This window comes from Chiloscyllium punctatum, chromosome 42, assembly GCF_047496795.1.
Source record: "Chiloscyllium punctatum isolate Juve2018m chromosome 42, sChiPun1.3, whole genome shotgun sequence".
Lineage (NCBI taxonomy): Eukaryota > Metazoa > Chordata > Chondrichthyes > Orectolobiformes > Hemiscylliidae > Chiloscyllium > Chiloscyllium punctatum.
In genome coordinates, this window is record NC_092780.1 from 37,545,030 (window position 1) to 37,571,762 (window position 26,733).

A 26,733-nucleotide genomic window follows, 5' to 3' on the forward strand; every position below is an offset into this window, starting at 1 on the left:
ATGGATGTGAGCCCAGCTGACTGCTTTCTCCTGGATGGTGTTGAGCTGCTTTAGTTCTGTTAAATCTCCACTCATCCATGCATGTAGTGAGTGTTCCATCAAACACCCATCTTCTGCCTTGTAAAATGTAAATAGACATTGAGGTGTCGGGAATAGAGTTATTGCTTACAGCATTATAGTCTCTGACTGGCTTTTGCAGTCAACATATTTATTTGGCTGTTCTAGTTCTGTATCTGGTCAATGGCAACTTTAAATTATGTTGATAGTAGGGGAATTAGTGACAGAAATTCCATTGAATCTCAGGAGGAAAATGATATATGGTCATTGTCTGATGCTTGTGTGGCCTAAATGTTACGAGTCACTTATTAACCCAAGCTTGTGTTGTCCAGGTATTGCTGCATGTGGACACAGTTTCTTTTATATCTGAGGACTGGTGAATATTGTGGTAATCATCAATGATTATCTCCACTTCTGATCAGATAATGAAGTTAAGATGCTGAAGATGGTTAAGCTTAAGTCATTACTCTGAGGAACTTTTTCAGTGAAGTCCTGGAATTGAGATGATTGACCACCAGTAACGAAAAATATTTGTGCCAGAAATCACTTTACCTAACGGAGAGTTTCCCTGATTCTCCAGTTTTATTACGTCTCCTCGGTGCAGCAGTCATTCCAATGCTTCTTGATGTCAAGGGTAATTACTCTCCCCTCATCTCTGGAGCTCATATTCATGTTTGATCCAAAGCTGTAATGAGGTCAGGAGTTCAAAGGTCCTGGCAGAACCCAAGCTGAACATCATTTACCAGGCTGTTACAAATTATTGCCGGGAAATATTATCAACATCCCCTGTGGGTGGCACGGTGGCACAGTGGTTAGCACTGCTGCCTCACAGCGCCAGAGACCCGGGTTCAATTCCTGCCTCAGGTGACTGACTGTGTGGAGTTTGCACATTCTCCCCGTGTCTGCGTGGGTTTCCTCCGGGTGCTCCAGTTTCCTCCCACAGTCCAAAAATGTGCAGGTTAGGTGAATTGGCCACGCTAAATTGCCCGTAATGTTAGATATAGGGGTAAATGTAGGGGAATGGGTATCGGTGGGTGCGCTTCGGCGGGTCGGTGTGGACTTGTTGGGCCAAAGGGCCTGTTTCCACACTGTAAGTAATCTAATCTAATCTAAAAAAAAACTTCTTTCACTTTGACTAAGAGTAGACTGATAGGGCTGTAATTTGCTGGGTTAGATTTGTCCTGCATTTTGTGCATTGAATATACCTGGGCAATTATCCACATTGACAGAGGCCAGTGTTGTAGTTATTCTTCATTGTATTATTATTCCATTTTTAGTTCAACTCTTGGTCTCTTTAACTGTTTCTTCACTGTCCTTCCCCACTGTGGTCCTGATTTATTTTTTTTCTTTTCTACCTGGCACCTGCCTTTCACAAAACACTAACAAAACATATATGATGATTAGATTTGGTTACATTTATTTGAGAAAGTGAGGACTGCAGATGCTGGAGAGTCAGATTCAAAAAGCGTGGCTCTGGAAAAGCACAGCAGGTCAGGCAGCATTGAGGAGCAGGAGAGTCGATACTTCGGGTCTAAGCTTTTCATCAGGAATGTGGAGGGGGAAGAGGGCTGAGAGATAAAAAGGGGGTGGGGGTTGGTGCTGGGGGGGAAGGTAGGTGGCAAGATGATAGGTCAATGCAGGTGGGAGGCAATCGTGATAGGTTGGTAGGGAAGGTTGAGTGATAGGTGTGAAGGAAGATGGACAGTTCAAGAGGGTAGTGCCAAGTTGGAGTGTTGGAATTGGGATGAGGTGGGCAGAAGGGAGATATAGAAACTGGTGAAGTTGACGTTGATGCCGTGTGGTTGTAGAGTCCCGAGGTGCAAGATGAGGCGCTCTTCCTCCAGTTGGTGCATGGCTTTGATTTGACTAGCTGCCTGAGGAAGGAACAGGGGCTCTGAAGACTTGTGGTTTCAATTAAACCTGTTGGGCTATAACCCAGCGTCATGTGATTTTTGACTTTGTCCTGTAATTTAAGTTTAATCCAGTGGATATTTACCAAACTTTGTCAGAAGAGGAATCTAAGAATGATAAGTGAACCTGCATTGACCTGGATCTGCTGCATTTGAGGAGAAAAATGTCTCCCTGTAACAAGAGTATCTGCTGCCTTCTCAATACTGGATTAGTTCTCTTTATTTCCTGGTTCTGTTTTCAATATTAATGACTCCTAATGGCAAAGTAACAGGACAATGCCACTTGCTCTACAAGCCTAGTTTGCTATTTAGTTTGAATTTTTTAAAATCATTCCGAGGGTGTGGCCTTCATTGGTTTGGCTAGCATTTATTATCCATATCTAATTGTCTTTGAGAAGGTGGTGGTGAACTGCTCTGTTGGACCAATGCAGTCTGTTTGGTGTAGGTGCACCATTGGCATGTTAGGGGGTGGGAGAGAGCCAGGATTTTGATCCAATGACATTAAAGGAACTGTGATATATCTCCAAGTCAGGATGAATGGTTTGTTGGAAAACTTGGAATGGTGATGTACTCCAGTATCCACTGCCCTTCACCTCCTTGATGATCAAGGTAGTAGTTGTGGGCTTGGAAGGCACTGTCTAAGGATCTTTGGTAAGTTTCTGACATGCATCTTGTTATTCCTACTGAGCAATGCTGGAAGAAGTAAATGTTTGTGGGTGTGGTGTCACCCAGCAAAGTAGCTGCTTTTTCTGGATGGGGTCAAGCATCTTGTGTTGCTGGATCTACACTCATCCAGGCATGTGGGAAGTTTTCCTGACATTCATGCCTTGTAAGTGGTGGATAGAAATGCTCATTGCCTGGCACTTGTGTAGCACAGATGTTACTTGCTACTTGTCAACCCAAACCAGGATGTTGTCCAGGTCTTACAACATTTGGATGTGGACTGGTTCAGTCCTTCAACTCCCATTTACCCTTCGTAATTCTATATCTATTGATACCCTTAACTAATAATTAAAAAAAATTCAGTCTTGCAAGTTCCAATTGTTCCAGCAGCCACAGTCCCTTGAGTGAGAAGACCATTTGAAAATATAACTATTTGAATGAGGAACGGAAGAACTCAGTCCTTGTGCCTGCTCCTTTATTCAATAAGATGATGGCTAACCACATCACTCAATTTCTGTCTACTCCTGATTACCTTTCATTCTCTTGCTTATTACAATTATCAAGAATCTGTTGACATCTGTCTTAATGTTATGGACTCTACTTCCACTAACTTTTAGTGAAGAGATTTCCAAAGTCTCTTGGCACTTAAAGGGGGGGGAAACAAACACAGGCAACCCACCCATACCCCTACATTTACCCCTTACCTAACACTGCGGGCAATTTAGCATGGCCAATTCACCTGACCTGCACATCTTTGGACAGTGGGAGGAAACCGGAGCACCCGGAGGGTGCCCACGCAGACACAGGGAGAACGTGCAAACTCCACACAGTCAGTCGCCTGAGGCGGGAATTGAACCCGGGTCTCATGCGCTGTGAGGCAGCAGTGCTAACTGCTGTGCCACCGTGCCGCCCACAAGCTTGTCCAACCTTTCCTCATAAGACAACCATCCACTGTAGGTATTAGTCTAACAAATTTCCTGGAACTGCTTTCAATATATTTTACATCCTTCCTTAAGTAAGGATTTTGATACAGTACAGTATTTCAGAAGTGGTCTTACTACTAGGCAGAAGTGGATACTGCAGATGCTGGAGAACAGAGTCAAGATTAGAGTGGTGCTGGAAAAACACAGCAGGTCAGGTAGCATCTCCACCCCTGAGGCTCCCAGCCTCATTCCTGATGATGGGCTTTCACCCAAAACGTTGGTTTTCCTGCTCCTCGGATGCTGCCTGATCTGCTGTGGTCTTACTACTGCCTAGTATCACTAATACTGTCCCTACCTTTGTACAATATCCTCATAAGCAATAATATTCTATTATCCTTCCTCAGTGTTGTCCTACATGTGTCACCTTTTCACCTTTTGTGATTCATGCATGAGGACACTTGGGTCATTCTGCAATCTCTTTCCTCATTTAATTTTTAAAAGGTTTGTTTTTTAAAGTTTGTGATGATCTTCTCTGCTAACAAGGTTCTGTTGACCTTGGTTTGTTTTTTGGAGGTTGTAAAAGACACAGACTCTGAAAAGTCTAAGTTTGAAGGGTTTTAGGGCCAATTTTACTATAACAAACAGATACTGCCTCAGGCAAAATGCTTTTAGCTTTTTAGGGAAAAAAAAAGCTCTTGTATAATGAAAGGGAACTGGCTAGTTTGCCCAGCGCAGCTTTTCTCTGGTTTGGCTTTAGCTGGCTACTTCTCTGAAAGCAGTCATGCAGTTGTGAAGCTGATTGACCCAAAGAAGTCCGTCTTATGCTGACCCTCGCTCTAATTTCTCTCCTGTACGACCTTGTGTTTGATTTTATGTTTTTGGGCCAAGGGACGTTTATGGGGATTGTTGCAAATCTTGGGAACAGCATCATTAAGTTGATAGTATGTTGGGTTTTTAGATAGGTTAAGTTATTTGGTATTCTGTTCTAATTTTGTGTTTTATTTGGTGATCTTGTAAATAAATTTGGTTTGTTTAAAACTACGTGGTTTGACCAATTGCATCACTCCTGGAATATCAGTGTTACACCTGCTTAAAATAACTAGCAAAGTTGGGGTCTGGGCTATTTTCTTGAAATGTTTTCAGGGGGTCTGGCCTGGTCCATGGCGAGTTTAATTTTTAAAAAATTCTTCCTGACAAAATGGACGATTTCACATTTTCCCATATTATGCTTCATTTACCAGATCTGTGCCCACTAACTCAACAAGATATTTTTAACACACCTTTAGCACTGCTTCCTAATTTCATTCTTACCCAGCCTGTAATCTTAATACAAGTCCCTTTGTAATTGATTTCCCCATAGCAGAGGAAATGGGTTTCTTTGACAACAACAACTTATGTTATGGTATGTAATTATATTATTATATTAAAGTATATAACTACAAAATGTTCCAAACTATTCACTGAAACATTATAAAGCAAGACAAGATACTGAGGTACAAAGGAGGATGCCGTGACAGATACTTGAACAAAGAGATAGTTTTAAGGAGTATCATGAAGGGCAAACGATATAGAATTGGAGAGGTTAAGGAAGGGAACTCCAGGGCTTGGGACCTACCCAACTGAGGCACAGCCATTACTGGAGGAGTACTCAAAACTGGAATGCTAAGAAGGCCAGAATCTCTCAAGTAGAGATATTGCATAAGGCTGTGGGCTTGAAGCAGATTTGAGAAATAGAGCAAGGGAGCCATGGAAGGATTTGAAATGTGGATGAGAATTTTAAACGTTGCGGTGTTGCTAGACTGAGTCAGTGCACATGATGTTATCAGTTAACTGGTCTTAATCTTTCAGTAAGGACATAAGAACAGAATTTGAATAATCTTCAGTCCACACAAGATGTATATACTCTGGCTGACAAGTCATGAGTTCATTGGAATTATCCAGTTTGAAGGTAACAAAGGGATGAAAGAGATTTTCAGCATATGAGCTGAGGCAGGGGTGAATTTGAATAATCATATTTGCAGAGATAAAAATGTTCTGAATGGGAGATAGGATAGCTAGCTGCACTATTGAGAGCTCATCACAAGGTCACTATGACCCGTTGTTATGCATATTCTGGTTTAGTCTCGGACAGTTTCTACAGAGAGTGATGGAGTTTGAACTGAAAACTAGGTCTTCAGTTAAGTCAATAGGTTACTGATAAAATTTTCAATGATCTTTTACTATTTGTCTGATAAGCAATCTGATCATTTAGCAATGGTGGAGGAGTTGAAAGGTGTGTTGGGTGCAGCGCACATTGTTGTTACAAACTAATGTTATGCTTTTGCAGTATTGCTGGGGAATAGCATCTAAATGAGAAATAGAGAAGGGTTCAACAACAGATCCATGTGGAACACCAGAGGTAATGTATGGGAGTGGGAAGCAAAACCATTTTTCCTTTCTTATTCTTGGGATGTGGGCATCGCCAGTAAGACCATTATTACATATGTCTAATAACTTGTGAACTGAGTGACTTGTGAAGCCATTTCAGGGGAAGCTGAGAGTCAACCAGACTGTTGTGGTATTGCATTTACTTGTAGGCTGGAATGGGTAAGGATTATGGATTTTTTTAACTAAAGGACAGTAGTGAACCAAATGGTTTTTTTCATTGCAATCAGTAACCATGTGATGATCATTATTTACTAGCACCAAAGCTGAAACATAGACATATGTCAGATATGTTTTATTTTCTTGATAGAATTTAAACTCCCAGCTGCTGTGGTAGGATTTCATATCCTTATTAGACTGGGTCATCAGTTTATTAGAGAAATAACTAATGATATTATCACTATGCCCTGATTAATCATTTTAAGTGATACTCTGGATACAATTAAATAGATAAGAATTGGACCTGACGAATGTAACCAAACTCAGCTGTACAACAGTTGAGATGCTTTGGAGAAAGATGATGTGATCAGCTGTGGTAAACACTACTGGTTGGTTGAGAAGGATAAAAAGGAATACTTTGCATTTGACGCAATCATATAGATTACTGTTTGCTCTGAGAGCCATTTCAGTACTGTGCAGGGACTAAAAACTTATTTTTCTTTATCCATTTGCAAGATGATGTAGGTCATTGCTGGCTAGACCAGCATTTATTGCCCACCCCTAGTTTCCCAGTGGGCAGTTAAGAGTCAACCATGTTGCTGTGGGTTTGGATTCACACATTGGCCAGACCAGGTAAGGATGGAAGTTTCACTTCCTAAAGGACATGAGTGAACCAGATGAGTTTTTCCAACGATCGACAATGGATTCATGGTCCTCATTAGATTTTTAATTTGAGATTGGTTTTAAAAATTAAATTCCAATTCCACCATCTGCCATGGCAGGATTTGAACTGGGTCCCCAAATATTATACAGGTCTCTAGATTAACAGTTCAGTGATAATATCACAAGACCATCACCTTGCCCTTGAATAATAAAAACATGTAGCAATCTCATCAAATCTATTTTAAGCATCTTAATTAGATCACTCCTTAATTTTCTACCTTTGGAAATACAATCCAAATTTATCTTCATTGCTAGGTCTTGGAGGATTAAGTTTTGTTCTAGTAAATCAACATGAAAATAAAATCTTCTAATCTCTCTACCCTCCTGTGGATTTTGATTCTTGTAGTTAATTCTTCCTCAGTACGAATAAGTACAATCTATCTTTCACTCCCTCACACTGTGTCTCACTATGTCTCAATGTTCGTGTCTGTCTGTCTGTGTTGCCTTTAATTTATCTCCAATTTCCTTGTTCTTATGACAACATTCACATCCATACGGTATGTTAATTAGAAGCAGTAGTTTTATTCTGCTTTTTATTTCTTAAAAGAACCAACACTTTTTCCGAAGATTTGTTTTGTAAGTTTTATCCACTTCCTGTTGTCTTTATGACCTTTCCCATTGCTTGTTAATAGGCTACCCAACTAGAAAGCAATTGCACTCGTTTAATTTCCTTCAACGTTTGAAATGCTGAAAGTCCCAGACTTAAGACTTCTTCAAAACTGAACGTTGGAACCAAACAACAGCAGTAACAATAGATCATCAATACAGCGAGTGGATAACGATTAATAAAGATTGCAGCAAGGTTATACTCTGTTCACAAATCTTTTCGATCTTTATAGTTAAATTGTTAAAAGACATCATTAAATTTACCATGAATTTTAGTAGGTGAACAGAATATAATTAATTTGAGAAATAGGAATGTGAGTAATTATGGTAGACATGGAAGAGATCTAAATGTCTCCTGGACCCGATTTCATTAAAACAGTAAAGAGATATGGATTGTCATTAAGCTGTAGCAAAACAGTCTGCTCAGTAATATATAAAAATATTAGCATACTTTGATGCAAAATTACATGGATGAAAAAAGAATGAAGCATGTGGAATCATTTTCTCATTTGGATGGCCTGATGACATCTGACTATAATCACTATAGGTGTATGAAACAAATTTTCCTTTTGCTGGCTTTAGTTCTTTTGCCAAAGTAAAGCTGCCTGCTGAAGGTAAGACCGATTTAAAAACAAATTGTGCACATTTTGTGCTCTGCTTAGTTTGGAGTTGTATTACTTCATCACTGAATGAGAGCAGTTATTAAAAGTAAGTGAATTATACTTTTCATGTTGTGTGCTGCTTAAAGTCTTTCCTTGTTCATTTTGTTTAAGGTAAGGTCAAAGCATCCTGTAGAATTGAAAATTTTCAATTTTTCTGCTTACATTTGTAATTGGTTCAGACACCGAATAAGCCATTTTCTTGTTAATTAGTATAATAGACGAAAGTCAGCCTAATTCTTAAGATTTCCACAATCCTATTTAAGATGTGCTCTAGTTCTAAGGGTATTGAATTTAGATTTTGAATCCCAAGGGAGACTTCATAACTAAGCAGTCAGCTCAGCATTTCAGTGGATGGGAAACTGTGGATCAGTGCACTTGCTGAAGGAGCACCACAGGGCAGTGTTTGAAAAGGCATGTAGGTTAAAAAATGAGTTTGATTCTGAGGAATGGCAGTGTCATACAGATTGGTAAAAACAATGACTGCAGATGCTGAAAACCAAATACTGGATTAGTTGTGCTGGAAGAGCACAGCAGTTCAGGCAGCATCCAACGAGCAGCGAAATCGACGTTTCGGGCAAAAGCCCTTCATCAGGAATAAAGGCAATGAGCCTGAAGCGTGGAGAGATAAGCTAGAGGGGGATGGGGTGGGGAGAAAGTAGCATAGAGTACAATAGGTGAGTGGGGGAGGGGATGAAGGTGATAGGTCAAGGAGGAGAGGGTGGAGTGGATAGGTGGAAAAGAAGATAGGCAGGTCGGACAAGTCAAGGAGACAGTTACTGAGCTGGAAGTTTGAAACTAGGATGAGGTGGGGGAAGGGGAAATGAGGAAGCTGTTGAAGTCCACATTGATGCCCTGGGGTTGAAGTGTTCCAAGGCGGAAGATGAGGCGTTCTTCCTCCAGGCGTCTGGTGGTGAGGGAGCGGCGGTGAAGGAGGCCCAGGACTTCCATGTCCTCGGCAGAGTGGGAGGGGGAGTTGAAATGTTGGGCCACGGGGCGGTTTGGTTGATTGGTGCGGGTGTCTCGGAGATGTTCCCTAAAGTGCTCTGCTAGGAGGCGCCCAATCTCCCCAATGTAGAGGAGACCACATCGGGAGCAACGGATACAATAAATGATATTGGTGGATGTGCAGGTGAAACTTTGATGGATGTGGAAGGCTCCTTTAGGGCCTTGGATAGAGGTTCGGGAGGAGGTGTGGGCACAGGTTTTACAGTTCCTGCGGTGGCAGGGGAAAGTGCCAGAATGGGAGGGTGGGTCGTAGGGGGGTGTGGACCTGACCAGGTAGTCATGGAGGGAACGGTCTTTGCGGAAGGCGGAAAGGGGTGGGGAGGGAAATATATCCCTGGTGGTGGGGTCTTTTTGGAGGTGGCGGAAATGTCGGTGGATGATTTGGTTGATGCGAAGGTTTGTAGGGTGGAAGGTGAGCACCAGGAGCGTTCTGTCCTTGTTACGGTTGGAGGGGTGGGGTCTGAGGGCGGAGGTGCGGGATGTGGACGAGATGCGTTGGAGGTCATCTTTAACCACGTGGGAAGGGAAATTGCGGTCTCGAAAGGAGGCGGCCATCTGGTGTGTCCTATGGTGGAACTGGTCCTCCTGGGAGCAGATACGGCGGAGGCGGAGAAATTGGGAATATGGGAATGCATTTTTGCAAGAGATAGGGTGGGAAGAGGTGTAATCCAGGTAGCTATGGGAGTCCGTGGGTTTGTAACAAATGTCAGTGTCAAGTCGGTTGTCACTAATGGAGATGGAGAGGTCCAGGAAGGGGAGCAAGGTGTCAGAGATAGTCCAGGTAAATTTAAGGTCAGGGTGGAATGTGTTGGTGAAGTTGATGAATTGCTCAACCTCCTCGCGGGAGCACGAGGTGGCGCCAATGCAGTCATCAATGTAGCGGAGGAACAGGTAGGGAGTGGTGCCGGTGTAATTACGGAAGATCAACTGTTCTACATAGCCAACAAAGAGACAGGCATGGTTGGGGCCCATACGTGTGCCCATGGCTACGCCTTTGGTCTGGAGGAAGTGGGAGGATTCAAAGGAGAAATTGTTAAGGGTGAGGACCAGTTCGGCCAAACGAATGAGTGTGTCAGTGGAAGGGTACTGTTGGGGATGTCTGGAGAGGAAAAAACGGAGGGCTTGGAGGCCCTGGTCATGGCGAATGGAGGTGTAGAGGGATTGGATATCCATGGTGAAGGTAAGGCGTTGGGGGCCGGGAAAACGGAAGTCTTGGAGGAGGTGGAGGGCGTGGGTGGTGTCTCGAACGTATGTGGGGAGTTCCTGGACTAGGGGGGATAGGACAGTGTCAAGGTAGGTAGAGATGAGTTCAGTGGGGCAGGAGCATGCTGAGACAATGGGTTGGCCAGGGTGGTCAGGCTTGTGGATCTTGGGAAGGAGGTAGAACCGGGCAGTGCGGGGTTCCAGGACTATGAGGTTGGAAGCTGTGGGTGGGAGATCTCCTGAGGTGATGAGGTTCTGTATGGTCTGGGAGATGATGGTTTGGTGATGGGAGGTGGGGTCATGGTCGAGGGAGCAGTAGGAAGAGGTGTCCTCGAGTTGGCGTTTGGCTTCAGCGGTGTAGAGGTCAGTGCGCCAGACTACCACTGCGCCCCCTTTATCCACTGGCTTAATGGTGAGGTTGGGATTGGAGCAGAGGGATTGGAGGGCTGCGCGTTGTGAGGGTGAGAGGTTGGAGTGGGGGAGGGGGGGGGGGGGGGGGGGCGACAGGTTGAGGCGGTTAATGTCCCGGCGGCAGTTGGAAATGAAGAGGTCGAGGGCAGGTAATAGGCCAGCGTGGGGTGTCCAGGTGGATGTAGTGTGTTGGAGGTGGGCGAAGGGGTCGTCGGAAGGTGGGCGGGAGTCCTGATTGTGAAAGTAAGCTCGGAGGCGGAGGGGACGGAAGAATTGTTCGATGTCACGTCGTGTATTAAATTCATTGATGCGTGGACGGAGGGGGATGAAGGTGAGTCCTTTGCTGAGGACTGATCGTTCGTCCTCAGTGAGTGGGAGCTCTGGAGGGATAGTGAAAACTCGGACTCCAGACCACCTTTAAACCAGCAGAGTTCGGTCCCGAACAGGACAAACAGTGCAGACTACAGTTTCAAAAACACCAGCAACAGTTCTCCTTCAAGATCCTCCGCTCCACGCTTGCAGCAATGCGCCGTCACCTAACCTCTCTCCAGTCATCCCTGCCTCAGCTGAGGGCCACACTCTCTCAGAATTGAAAAGGACCCACTCTGTACTACATCCTCAGGAGAATTCATACTCTCAACAAACAGTATTTCAATTCCATCTCAAACATCAAAAACTGTAAGTACAACAAACTTTTATCTACCCACCTCCATAACCAGCCCTCCTCAAACATTCCAGAAGATTCCCCTGGCCTCGGAAACGCCATTAGCCATGCGGCTGACGCAGCTACCACCCCCACGCTGAGTGATGATGTCACTTCCGCCCACATCATGGCCACTCCCACAGCCACTTCCGGCCCTCACATCATCGCTGATGCCACACGCTCAGTGACTTGCGCCACCCCTACTGCCATGATCACCACCACTTCCACCCCCACCAACGCCACTCACCTGCATTCTGCTGACACGCCCCCCACAGACCCCACTGTCACTATCCCCACCCCCCAGAACCCCGAGGGCAACATTACCCCAGCTCATGCCTCCACCCCCATTCCCCCCACCATCACACCCACTCCAGGTACTGGCTCTGACCCCACTCCCAGCTCCACACCCACACCAGATCCCAGCTCCCGGCCCTGCCGAGTTTTCACCATCCCTCCAGACCTCCCCCTCACTGAGGACGAACGATCAGTCCTCAGCAAAGGACTCACCTTCATCCCCCTCCGTCCACGCATCAATGAATTTAATACACGACGTGACATCGAACAATTCTTCCATCCCCTCCGCCTCCGAGCTTACTTTCACAATCAGGACTCCCCGCCCACCTTCCGACGACCCCTTCGCCCACCTCCAACACACTGCATCCACCTGGACACCCCGCACTGGCCTATTACCTGCCCTCGACCTCTTCATTTCCAACTGCCGCCGGGACATTAACCGCCTCAACCTGTCGTCCCCCCTCCCCCACTCCAACCCCTCACCCTCACAACGCGCAGCCCTCCAATCCCTCTGCTCCAATCCCAACCTCACCGTTAAGCCAGCGGATAAAGGGGGCGCAGTGGTAGTCTGGCGCACTGACCTCTACACCGCTGAAGCCAAACGCCAACTCGAGGACACCTCTTTCTACTGCTCCCTCGACCATGACCCCACCCCCCATCACCAAAACATCATCTCCCAGACCATTCAGAACCTCATCACCTCAGGAGATCTCCCACCCACAGCTTCCAACCTCATATTCCGGGAACCCCGCAATACCCGGTTCTACCTCCTTCCCAAGATCCACAAGCCTGACCACCCTGGCCGACCCATTGTCTCAGCATGCTCCTGCCCCACTGAACTCATCTCTACCTACCTTGACACTGTCCTATCCCCCCTAGTCCAGGAACTCCCCACATACGTTCGAGACACCACCCACGCCCTCCACCTCCTCCAAGACTTCCGTTTTCCCGGCCCCCAACGCCTTATCTTCACCATGGATATCCAATCCCTCTACACCTCCATTCGCCATGACCAGGGCCTCCAAGCCCTCCGTTTTTTCCTCTCCAGACGTCCCCAACAGTACCCTTCCACTGACACACTCATTCGTTTGGCCGAACTGGTCCTCACCCTTAACAATTTCTCCTTTGAATCCTCCCACTTCCTCCAGACCAAAGGCGTAGCCATGGGCACACGTATGGGCCCCAGCTATGCCTGTCTCTTTGTTGGCTACGTAGAGCAGTTGATCTTCCGTAATTACACCGGCACCACTCCCCACCTCTTCCTCCGCTACATTGATGACTGCATTGGCGCCACCTCGTGCTCCCGCGAGGAGGTTGAGCAATTCATCAACTTCACCAACACATTCCACCCTGACCTTTAAATTTACCTGGACTATCTCTGACACCTCGCTCCCCTTCCTGGACCTCTCCATCTCCATTAGTGACGACCAACTTGACACTGACATTTGTTACAGACCCACCGACTCCCATAGCTACCTGGATTACACCTCTTCCCACCCTATCTCTTGCAAAAATGCATTCCCATATTCCCAATTTCTCCGCCTCCGCCGTATCTGCTCCCAGGAGGACCAGTTCCACCATAGGACACACCAGATGGCCGCCTCCTTTCGAGACCGCAATTTCCCTTCCCACGTGGTTAAAGATGACCTCCAACGCATCTCGTCCACATCCCGCACCTCCGCCCTCAGACCCCACCCCTCCAACCGTAACAAGGACAGAACGCTCCTGGTGCTCACCTTCCACCCTACAAACCTTCGCATCAACCAAATCATCCACCGACATTTCCGCCACCTCCAAAAAGACCCCACCACCAGGGATATATTTCCCTCCCCACCCCTTTCCGCCTTCCGCAAAGACCGTTCCCTCCATGACTACCTGGTCAGGTCCACACCCCCCTATGACCCACCCTCCCATTCTGGCACTTTCCCCTGCCACCGCAGGAACTGTAAAACCTGTGCCCACACCTCCTCCCGAACCTCTATCCAAGGCCCTAAAGGAACCTTCCACATCCATCAAAGTTTCACCTGCACATCCACCAATATCATTTATTGTATCCGTTGCTCCCGATGTGGTCTCCTCTACATTGGGGAGATTGGGCGCCTCCTAGCAGAGCACTTTAGGGAACATCTCCGAGACACCCGCACCAATCAACCAAACCGCCCCGTGGTCCAACATTTCAACTCCCCCTCCCACTCTGCCGAGGACATGGAGGTCCTGGGCCTCCTTCACCGCCGCTCCCTCACCACCAGACGCCTGGAGGAAGAACGCCTCATCTTCCACCTTGGAACACTTCAACCCCAGGGCATCAATGTGGACTTCAACAGCTTCCTCATTTTCCCCTTCCCCCACCTCATCCTAGTTTCAAACTTTCAGCTCAGTAACTGTCTCCTTGACTTGTCCGGACTTGTCCGACCTGCCTATCTTCTTTTCCACCTATCCACTCCACCCTCTCCTCCTTGACCTATCACCTTCATCCCCTCCCCCACTCACCCATTGTACTCTATGCTACTCTCTCCCCACCCCCACCCTCCTCTAGCTTATCTCTCCACGCTTCAGGCTCACTGCCTTTATTCCTGATGAAGGGCTTTTGCCCGAAACGTCGATTTCGCTGCTCGTTGGATGCTGCCTGAACTGCTGTGCTCTTCCAGCACCACTGATCCAGTGTTATACAGATTGCCAGACCAGGAACCAAAATAAGGAGCTGCATGTTTGAGATTTCTCTAGACAACTCTGGATATGCAGAGCCATACTTGCATTCTGAGAGTTATTTCATAGTGTAAATGTGTCTGAGGAAAGTAAACTATACTCCTTTTTCACAGCAGTCCGTTGCCATAATCTGAAATTTCAAGGTGCTGACAGCAGTGTGATGTTGAGGTATAGGTAAGTAGGGGGTAGGCTGCCAAGTGGGTAGCATGCTCAGGGGTCAGTTAAGTGAGGTAGTGTTTAGGATAGGTAGCTCAACACTTCAACTCCCCCTCCCACTCCACCAAGGACATGCAGGTCCTTGGACTCCTCCTTCGCCAGACATTAGCAACACGACGGTTGGAGGAAGAGCGCCTCATCTTCCGCCTAGGAACCACAAGGGATGAGCTCCGATTTCTCCAGTTTCCTCATTTCCCCTTCCCCCACCTTGTCTCAATCAAATAACTCAAACTCAGCACCGCCTTCCTAACCTGCAATCTTTTTCCTGACCTCTCCGTCCCCACCCCACTCCGGCCTATCACCCTCACCTTGACCTCCCTCCACCTATCGCATTCCCAACGCCCCTCCCCCAAGTCCCTCCTTTTATCTTAGCCTGCTGGACACACTTTCCTCATTCCTGAAGAAGGGCTTATGCCCGAAACGTCGATTCTCCTGTTCCTTGGATGCTGCCTGACCTGCTGTGCTTTTCCAGCAACACATTTTCAGCTCTGATCTCCAGCATCTGCAGTCCTCACTTTCTCCTTTAGGATAGGTGGGGTGGGTGAGAGGATGGGTGTCAGGTCTGAGAGAATTGAGGTTTATTTGGTAGTCTGGGATTTGGTTCAAGTCTGGTGGTAATTGAGGTTTGGGGCAAGGCTTGGAGTGGGATGGGGTATCAATCTCGGACCTTGTGAAATGATATGTAGTTGATGGTGAGTGAGGTACATATGTTAAATAGTTACTCAGAAATTAGAAAGTGTACTTATTCATCTAACTCTTCTGTATAAAACTTGTAGTTAATTTCACTAATTTGGCACCCTCCAAATTCTCGAATTCCTTTGATTTAAACAGCGATGTTCATAAGGTTTCAGGTGTAGACAAATCACCCAGTGAAAAACTCAATTTATGACAACACTTTCAGATTGCTGAAGGATTCTGCAGGTCCCCATGTAAAACACCTTTAAATGCTTGAATAATGGCTGGCCTTTGAAAAAATCCAGGCCAAAGTGTTACATGTTGTTTCTTGCTGAAAGCTTTATTTATATAATTGAAAATGGGTTTAGAGCAACAAGAAGCTTATTCAATCAGGTCATGTACACCATAAACGTTAAATAATACATCAAGCCATTTACTAGTTTCATTGATACTAATGATCAGATTCTTAGTAAAGCAAAAAAGAAAACCAAAAGTGCCTATTATGACAAAGAAGCTTAAGAACTTCCTTGAAGACTTTCCAATGGGCACGACTAACACAAACTTGCATTAATAACTGCATCCATCTTGGGATGTGTTTTCTTTTAGTCTGGTTCAGTTTCTATTAGGATGGTTTAAACTAACCTATAGGATTGTAAAAGCCTGATTTGCATTGAATGTACTTTGTGCAGGCATATGCTCAATTACTTGTGCTAATTTGATACCAGGCAAATTCTACATTGTTTAAAAAAAAATGTGTAATGTAGCAGGGACGCCTATTTTGGTATTTAGTTGGTGCTAGGGTTAGATATCAGACAGTGAATGCAAATATAAATAAATATATCAGTTCTGTCTTGCATTGAGAAATCCAAAAATGTCATTGTCAAGCATAAAAATGTCATTGGTGCTGTGTAATGACCTATTACATCTCTCAAATGTATGCAATCAGAGTATCATCTTGTAATCCTGCACATGAACACAAATTAATTATTAGCAGGTGGATTCTGGTTGGTAGAGGCATTACCATGGAGAACGCACCAATTAATGATGTGGTTACGCAAGGTTAACTGCCAGGCTTTGTTGCTGGGTATGTAGGCCATTTGTCCCAAGCTCTGCTGGAAAGTGTCAAACAGCATTCCCTTCATCTTTTCATAAAAAGCAAGGTACTGACTGGACAATAGCTTGCAAAATTGACAGCACAGTGTATAACGATGATGCGATTTCGCAATTGGACAATATTTCTGGATAAAATATAAGATATAGGATCAGGGCTAGGCCATTTGGCCCATTGAGCCTCTCTGTCATTCAATCATGGCTGATCAGTTTCTCAACCCCATTCTCCTGACTTCTCCCTGTGATCATTGATACCCTTACCAATCGAGAACTGATCTATCTCTGTCTTAAAGACACTCAATGATTTGGCCTCCATAGCCTTATCCAGCAATGAGTTTGACAGATTCACCACCCTCTGGCTAAAGAAATTCTCGTTATTTCAGTTTTAAATGATTGTCTGTCCACTGTGGGTCTATGCCCTTGGGACCTAGTCTATCCTATTCATTGAAACAACTTCTCCATGTCCACTCTAACCAGACCTCTCGGTACTCTGAAAGTTTTGATCAGATTCTCTCCCTCCCTGACCCCAAAACATCTAAATTCCATTGAGTACAGACCCACAATCCTCAACTGCCCATACCAAGCCGATCATTCTCGAGATCATTGTTATGAACCTCCTTTGGACCACCTCAAGGCCAGCACATCCTTCCCAATACAGGGTCTGAAACTTGTTGCAGTATTCCAAATGCAGATAACCAATCCCTGCATTTGGATTCTAGTCCTCTCAAAATGAATGGTAACATTGCACTTTACCTTCCAATTGCCAATTAAACCTGCATGTTAACCTTGAGAATCCTGAACCAGGACTCCTAAGTCCCTTTGTGATTGCATTTCCAAAGTGTTTCCCTATATAGCAAATAGTCTGCACCGCACCTTTTCTTATCAAAGTGCATCAAGCTTTTCTACATTGTATTCCATCTTCTTTCCCCAGTCTCCTAACCTGTCTGAGTCCTTCCCTGCTACCTCAACACTACCTGTCTCTCCACCCATTTGTGTCAACTGTAAACCTGCCAACAATGCCCTCAGTTCCATCATCCAGATCATTAAAGTACAATGTGAATAGTTGTGATCCCAACACTGACCTGAAGAACTTCACAAATTATTGGCTGCCACCCTGAAAAAGACACCTTTATCCGCACTCTCAGCCTTCTGCTAGTCAGCCAATTTTCTATCCATGCTAGAACATATATCCAAACACATGGGCATCTTAATTAGCAACCTCCTGTGCAAGGCTTTCTAGAAATCCAAATAGATTACGTCCACTAGATGTGTTTTGTCTAACTTATTCATTACCTCCTCAATCCTAATAGATTTCAGGCATAACCTCCCCTTGACAAAAGTGTGCTGACTCAACCCTATTTTACCATGCACTTCCAAATAGTCTGCAATCTCATCCTAAATAATGGACTCTAAAGTCTTAGCAAAAGCAGAAGTTAGGCAAACTGGCCTATAATTTCCTGTCTTCTGCCTTCTGAAGCAGCTGTTCATTTAGATATTTTCCAGTCTTCCTGGACCCTCCCTCTAGGATGATCCTGAGCTTGAGGAATTGCATGCAGAGCTAACTTAGAATTGTTAATTGGGCTCACTGTGAGATCTGGCTGTGTGTACTATAAACTTTGCATATTAAAGAACATGGCCCTGTGTATTATATACAGACAGAACGTGCACACGCAATGCACTGATTTTTAACGTCAATGAACAGGTGATCAGTATTTGCAGGTTACTTTCTCAGGATGATGTCCTGACCAATCAGGGTGAGCACACCTGATTTGACTTTTTAAACAAAAACCTGACTGTTAACTGTCAGTCATCATTAACTCGTTCATTCTCCATGGTAATGCCTCTACCAGGTAGACTGCATGCCAATCAGCGCACACTACTTATGCAGTAGAAATATTAATTTTCTCCTTCTGAATTATTTTAATGAATGCAAGAAAAGAAACTTCAATAGAATGTATTTTCTTAAGCAGCAGTTAAGTTCTGGTCTACCAAATGGCTATTTTAATCATTGGCCATTAATGTTATCAGCCTCTGATTCATTTGTTGAATTAGGCAGCAAAAGGCATTCCAACATTATCAAGGATTTTTTGCAGATTCATAGTTCAGCACAAACACCAGTTTCTACCTTTCCCTACTGGATTATTTCCTTATCTAGAAGCCAACTCCAAACTGAGGAAGAACCCAGTCTGCTGTCAATCGATCTTAAGGCTATTGTGGTTGACTCATAAAAGGGTCATAGTTTCAGTGCTAGAAACGTAAGGAAATCTCTGTTGAAAGTGAGCAGTATGTTCCCTGCAACAGATCATTTTTTTGAATCTGAATGCCTATGAAAGAATGGAAACATTTGCACAACCCATTCTATTTCAGAACCGTCCCTCTTTCAGCCTAGAGAATGTGTCTTGTATGTCAGGGGAGGTTTCTGCTGTACATTCTCTGGTTATTCTCTGTATGAAAGTATGGCAAATGATGTCCTTTCGATTAACATATACCTCTTCATTTTAGATTCCAACTCCGTTTTCAAAGAACAGTCTGTTAGCAGGAGTTCAAATATCAGTGAGGTGGAAACAGAAACAATATATTGTCTGTTATGGTCTGTGTGTACCTTGCTATAAAAGTTGAATTGATTTTCAGAAGAGCAAAGATTTATTTGTTACATCTGATAATACATCTGAAATATAAAGTAATCTGATGACTACTGGTGAAAAAATATGTTCATCATGCCCAAAGGTGTTCCTTTCTCTTTAAAATATACTTTTACGCAGTATTGTAAAAGCATTTTTCAGATGTTCAACAACTAGGATTTTAATATCCTCAATTAGCAGTTCCTTTTCCTCAGGAGTGGTCTTTGTTTTTAAGAAATTTCCATCAGTAAACACCATATATGGAAAACTTGCTTGTTTTTTTGTCATAGATTTGCTTGAAACACTGATCTGATTGCTAAATTCCATCTGATTGGAATTAACCATTCTTCCCTCCAGGTCTCCAATTAATACTCTGCCAACATTGATCCATTTGAAGTCATGAGCACATCAAATTTGATGGAACCCCATCCTGGTGTATAATTAGTCTGTTTATACAACAATAACCAAAATCTCTCATGCGCATCCAGTCTTTTCTGGAAAAATGCTAAAACATTAGCAATCTTGTGTCCATTTCACAATAAATCATGGAATATGTCACTTTTAAATTAGTAACAAAAGCAACCTTTTTGCCTGTTGATCAGAAGCCATTGTCTGAATAATTGATCACAACTAACAATTTGCCTTATTGAACTAAATTAATTGTAGGCAAACTTATTTGGGGTAAAATAATCAGCTGATCACACCCTCTGATGCAACCAGAGCAGAACTTGAAATTACTACCAAAATTTGCTACTAGAAGTAATCCTCATGCAATTGTTAAGTACTCTAATACTATCTTTGTGCAGTGGTTAGCAGACTATTGTCAAGAATGACAAATGGTCACTAACGTTGTATGTTATTTTGCTTTGTTTCAGCTTTGTGCAACTGATAAAACCCTGGACTTTGATCGAGATTTTCGCATTAAGCACTACGCTGGGCATGTTGTGTAAGTTTGAAAGTGACAGTGTTGAAATTATCCTTCCCCTAGTGTACCAACCATTGTTCCCCTTTCTATTTCCTGTAGCAACTCTGATAAAATATTAATCTCTAGTTCTTGGGGCCAACATTCTGAGTGCCAACAAAGTGGGAATAGCAAACATAATATACATGATTGTCAGCTCAGTACATCATGGCTGACACAAGTATGCGTGCAACTAGAAGCTAGGCTCTGGAATTCTTTCTGAATCTCTTAGCCAACCTATCTCTTTCATCCTTCAAAACGATGGAGGTTTCTAATGATTATACTTCAGGTATGATGACCGTGGGGCAGGGTGGATGAAATAAGTGCTTGACATTTCGACATTTTCATTTTAAAAAAAAATTTTTCTCTATAAAGATATTCCGTGATTGGCTTCATTGACAAAAACAAGGATACTCTATTCCAGGACTTCAAGCGACTAATGTACAACAGGTGTGTGGAAATAATTTATTGATTTAAAAAGAGGTAAAAAAAGTCTTTCTTCCTGAAGTTATCTGGTCATGACAATTCATCTGAAATTGCTTTGTCACTTGCTTGACTTTTTCATACACATTTCACACTTAAATTACTGCAGTATTGCGTCATATATTGAGCCCAAGCTTTGCATAAATCATTGTTTAATACTGCAAACATATTTTCTAATCAATGAATGAAGGTTTACAACTGTCTTGTGATAACTTTTAGTCGAGAATATGATGTAAAATTGAGGATTCTGTTAAATTGAAATAAAAAAATGCCACAGAAAAAGAAATGTTTACACATGGACAAATATTTCACAAATATAGTGTGAAGTTAACACAAAGGGAAGCTACATGTTAATTTGTATGCTTTTTATTATTGAACAATGTTCATTTATATTTGTACTGATTTCATTTTGTGTATCAGGAGCAGAGTAACAAAATCACTCACTGGAATTGACTGGTTCGCTGTGAAATTATATCAATTGAGTAATTTACTTTGTACTATTAACAAAGATGGTTTCTCTTACTGAAAAAGCATAATTTCACCTGAAGAAAACAGCTTTCTGAGGTTGACCACATATTTTCATAATTCTCGCTCTTTAGTGGTAACTGAGCACAGGGCTCAACTGCTCATGGGCTCATGCTGCGGATCCAGCCGCATCCCCACAGCTCAACGTTCACTTTCCAGCTCGGTAGTTTGGTCACCTTTTAGTTTTGTTTGCCCTGGGGTGACCACCTCCTGGGTGGAAGGTCAGGCCCTCATGTATCTCCATCCCCACTCCATCTAGAATGGTGGCATCGGAAGATGAGTCATGACATCATTTGTCAATTCAGAGCCAGTACCCACCGGTTGAGGTCCGGCGTCGGAGATGGTGCCGGACCATCTTCAGCTTGAAGGTGGTGACACGGAAGCAATGGTGCCAGTGGTGGCAGGGAAGGATCACAGGGATGATGTCAGACAATGGTGACTGGAAGAGTGGAGAAAGCTATGGAGAGGGAAAGATTAACACTTGAAGCTCTTTAAGATTTAGTAATAACAATTTAATGTTAATTTATTCAGTATTTAACCATTTGTACAATTTATTCAGTAATTTATTCTGTAATCCAAGATGGTGCCAGAACATGCTGACATTATACATTTTTCACTTTACCGCGGTACAATATTAAATAAATCTAAATATAACCATTTATGAAAATAGATAGTTGACTCCATGACTATCCCAGTTTTTATTTAAATGTTATGTGTATAAATCTACAATTGCCTTCTACTATTGTTTGGCATTACCGCAAGATTTACCACCCACCAGTAACTTTAAATATGGATATTTAAATTTAAGAGAAACTGTCATTGTAATTACACAGTATTCTTGAGCTGAAGTGGCATGGGCACAGCTTTCTGACACGCTTGGCCACTGTTTTGGAGTCAGGCTTGTGTGTTTGGTTCTTAAGTGGTAAATTCGAGGTAGCTGTTCCACTATGGCTAGGGTGGAAAAATTGGAGCAAAATATTTCCCTGTAGCAAGGATGAAATAATAAGATGGGTTGTATCCAGAGTGCAACTCTGAGCTGAACTTTGAACTCAGACATTTGCACATACCTCTAAATGTACCCCTCACATAGAGATCGACAGAGGTGAAGTGAGGCAGTCATAATAACCATGAAGATAAACTGATCAGGTAATGCACATGATTTATCTTCTGTTTGAATTTTGGTTATATATGCAAACAAGTCTCTTTAGATACAAGCAAGATGAAGAGTTGGAATACATTGGATGTAGGTTTGCTCGCTGAGCTAGAAAATTTGTTTTCAGACATTTCATCACCATACTAGGTAACATCTTCAGTGAGCCTCCGAATGAAGCCAACTTGAACTACAAATCATCTCAGTACACATTTGGCAGAGTAGCTGAGTCGTCTCAGTTGGTACACTCAGTGAGCTAATCTTTGTCAAACAAAAGGCTGGTTAATTCTTTGCTGGTGATACAAAACTAGGAACTGTTAATTGATTACAATGGGGAATGTATGGACTAACAGTAAGTAGAAAGTGGCAGATGGAATTTGATACAGAATTGGATGGTGTGTATTTTGGCAGAAGGGCTATGTATCTCAAGAAATAGTTCTGAAATGTGTGCAGGGATATGATGACCAAGGGTTTATGTACATAGATCATTGTCAATGACAAGACACATAAAGAAAGTAATTAGAAAAACATATGGTCTCTTGAGTTTCTTAAGTAGAAGCATTGAGTATAAAAGTAAGGATAGCTCATGGAGATAAAGAGAAACTTCTTCAGCCAGAGAGGGTTGAATGTATGGAATTGGCCGCCACAGAAAGCTGTGGAGGCCACGTCATTGAGTATATTTAAGATGGAGATAGACAGGTTTTTGATTGTCAAAGGGATCAAGGGTTATCGGGAGAAGGTGGGAAAATGGGGTTGAGAAGCTTAGCTATGACTGAATGGTGGAGCAGATTCAATAGGCTGAATGATCTAATTTCTGCTCCTATGTCTATGGACATCAAACTGAAACTTTAGAAAGCTTTGGTTAGGAAACAACTAGAGTTGTATATCCAGTTCTGGTCTCCATAACGGGAAGGACAGGATCATTTGATTTTCATTGGTTGATAGTACAAACCGATTTAACAGCTGAAACTTTCAGCACAACTCTTCAATAATCAAAAGTGTTTTGGTGGGAAGTTAGGTTAAAATAATTGATCATTTTGGCACTTTGTTTCATGATAATCTATGATTCAAGCCTTATCAAGGGAACAAAATTGATCTGCAGCTGGGCCGTAATCTGTGCAATATCCCTTGGTAATTCTTGTTATTAAAATACTCTCTTCCCTCTCACTAATAATTGACTGAATTAATTCTAAAACACTTGCCTTGAATGTAAGCTTTTTTTTCCTTAAAAGAAGGTTATCAACCTAGGAGTACCAAAGCTGTAGCATTCAATCCTTCAAGCAGTCAATAAAATGTGTGTTTCTTTATACAATAGACATTGAAACACTTCACCTGGCAGAAAAGATTTGAAAGATAATTGGCAAAAAGATGAATGTAAAGTTTCTGATGCTGTTTCTTGTGGAATCTTTTAGCAAATCTACATTGTTAGGTCTGGATTCCAATGCTCACATAGTATACAACTCAATGAGCTATTATTAATGGGCCAGCAGCAATATTATATGCATAGCTGATTAATTATGAACATGATGTAACAATTTTATCATCTCATTATAATAAGCTTTAAATCGCTCACTGGATTTTTTTTTTTATCAACTTGACCGTATAAGCCAACTTTCTTTTTGCCTCACTTGACAATAATTTGACTTTCAAAATGTGTGAAGTATATGCTGTCAATGTGGATTGACATTGCTTCAACCTGTTTAAAAGTTTTGATTGATAATTAACTTCATACTTTGCCAGCTCAAATCCTGTGCTGAAGAATATGTGGCCAGAGGGGAAGCTCAGCATCACAGAAGTGACTAAACGGCCTTTGACTGCTGCCACTTTGTTCAAATCCTCCATGATTGCATTGGTAGAAAACTTGGCATCGAAAGTAAGTCACCCATAAGCTTAAGTGTTTAACATTCTCTATTTCATTTCTCTATCTCAGTGACGTACTTGCAGTTCATTTAGTAAAATCAGCTCGCCAATTGTCATTGTCATAGAGATATACAGCATGGAAACAGACCTTTCAGTCCAATTTGTTCCATGTTGTCCAGATGTCCTAAATTAATCTATTCCAATTTACCAGCATTTGGCCCATAAGCCTCTCAACCCTTGCTCCTCTTCCACCCATCCAGATACCTTTTAAGTGTCATAATTGTACCTGCCTTCACCATATCCTCTGGCAAACTTGCACCACCCTCTGCATGAAAAAGCTACCCCTCAGGCCCCTTTTAAATCTTTCCCCTCTCACCTTAAACCAATGCCCTCTAGTTTTTGACTCGCCCACCCCGGGGAAAAGTCCTTGTCTATTTACCCTATCCATGACTCTCATGATTTTATCAATGTTTGTAATGTCACCCTCAGCCTCTGATGCTCCAGAGACAAAAGCCCCAGCCTATTCAGCTTCTCCCGATAGCTTAAACCCTCCAACCCTGGCAACGTCCTTGTAAATCTTTTCTGAACCCTCTGCAGTTTAACAACATAATTTCTAAAACAGGGAGATCAGAATTGAATGTAGTATTCTAAAAGTTAGCGTCACTCAGCTGCAACATGACCTCCCAATTCCTATACTCCTTGCACTAACCAAAGAAGGCAAGCATGTTAAATACTGTCCTTGTTACCCTGTCTACCTTTGACTTTCAAGGAACATGAACCTGCACCCTTAAGGGCTCTATTCAACAACACTCCCCAGGGCCCTACCATTAACTGTATAAGTCCTGCCTTGATTTGCCTTGCCAAAATGCAGCACCTCATATTTATCTAAATTAAACTCCATCTGCCTCTCCTCAGTCCATTGGCCCATTTGATCAAGGTCCAATTGTCTTTAATTGTGGATTTTCTAAATGAATGATGTAGATTGTGATTTATTAAAGGGAGCATATAAGAAGAAACAGTGTTGACATTTGCTGAAGCGTAGTCTGAGTTTTTAAATATGGGTCCCACAAATCATACTAAAATTGTTACTCTTTTCATTTGTAAATCTGCAATCCTCCATTTCACAGTTAATGACAAATGGAAGGAGAAAGTACATAATTCTAACTCTTAGAAATTGTAGAGAGTTCCAAAAAGGCCAAAGTACACAGTAGGAAATATTCTCCTGTAGAGAAGGATGTCTTCCTTAGCCTGAGCTTGAAAGTCCAGATTTTGTCTTTGGCGCAGCAATGTCATACAAACAAGACAATTTTAAAGGAGTCATTAACCTGTTTAAAATAAATGGGTTATTGCCTGCAGCAAATTATTGATCGTAGCCAGTTGAGGTCACCTGCTGATATTGACATGATTTCCTTAGTGAGGAGACTATAAACTGTGTAAACAATGTAGTGCCATCTATTGACACAGAATTTGGTTTTTATTTGTTTACATATGCTCATGCTATCTTTCTCCTCCAGCCGAAAGAATGCTGGTAGATTGATATCTCAGTATCAATCATCGCATAAGATGCTCACTATTGAGCTAATAGTGTTGCATTGCAGTATAGTTTACAGATTAGACAGATCTGTACTTTTAAGACAATACATGAAGTAATGGCATGCAATATTCTAGTATAACGATACCACCATTCCTTTAGTCATTCTGTGTATTCGATCTGTGGAGTATGTTCGGCTAGTCAGCAGTTTTATGTTAGCATCAGGAAGCATAAAACACAGACTCTCTGCAAATCTGTGCTATTGTAACCATGCAAGTAAATAAATTGTATTTACAACCTGAGACTCCCACTCAGCAAGCTTGACTTTCCCTGGTCTAATAAACAACAAACTATATAGTGGTTGCAGGGAATGGGCTTTTAGTGCTACTAACTAATGTACAAAAGTAGTAACTTTAGGCTGAAAAGGTGGTGGCAGGGACATTATCTTTCTATCTTTGGGTTCAGAGTTGAAATTATAGGTACACTCAGGATAAAAGTACTACAACCAAACTAAAGGCTGCAACTGTGTACAGAAGCACAGTGAGTGTTCTGCTTTCTCTCTCTTGCACTTAAACAGATGGTTTAGAAGAGGTCAGGGCAACTCTGATTTTATGAAGACAATTTAAAAGTGCTTAAAGATAGCCACAATCAAAAAAAGTGACCTTGGAATAAAATGCAGATAAAAGCAGTAAAATAAATCATATATGAAAGAGGCTTTACCAATATCCAGATGTAGGTCAGTTCTGCTATTCACAATTTACAAAAATGTGTTTAAACAAACAAATTTGAAAGTTCATGTGATGTCATCACTGTTTTTCTTCATGGCATGAACATCTATAGCACAAATATGCAACATTTAAAGGTCAGCAACTTTTTTTCTACTACAATAATGAAAGGAAAATCCAAAGAAAAATAGGATCAACACTATACTGCAATGTAGGTTGTTATACTGGCTTTTTGAGAGCGTAAAGCCACAAAAAGAAAGCAGGAGTATCAGACTATGGATTCATAATCCATTGACATTCTATCGAAGTATTGGTTACTTAAAGAAAGAAATGTTTGTTATAGACCAACAAATACCTGACACAGATTTATAGATAGTCAAACTTCAACTCATTTTGGGCACTAAAAGGTTAAGAACAGCAAAACCCT

General features: G+C 42.6%; 1 protein-coding gene across 2 annotated transcripts in view; it reads left to right on the forward strand.

Moving 5' to 3' along the window:
- myo1d (myosin 1D) overlaps nucleotides 1–26,733 on the forward strand; it is a 545,704-nt gene that overhangs the window by 159,630 nt on the left and 359,341 nt on the right. For both annotated transcript variants that reach the window (XM_072561832.1, XM_072561833.1), the window contains exons 12-14: nucleotides 19,947–20,017; nucleotides 20,408–20,482; nucleotides 23,931–24,063. In XM_072561832.1, coding sequence (XP_072417933.1) covers nucleotides 19,947–20,017; nucleotides 20,408–20,482; nucleotides 23,931–24,063 — 279 coding nt within the window. The remainder of the gene's footprint in view (nucleotides 1–19,946; nucleotides 20,018–20,407; nucleotides 20,483–23,930; nucleotides 24,064–26,733) is intronic.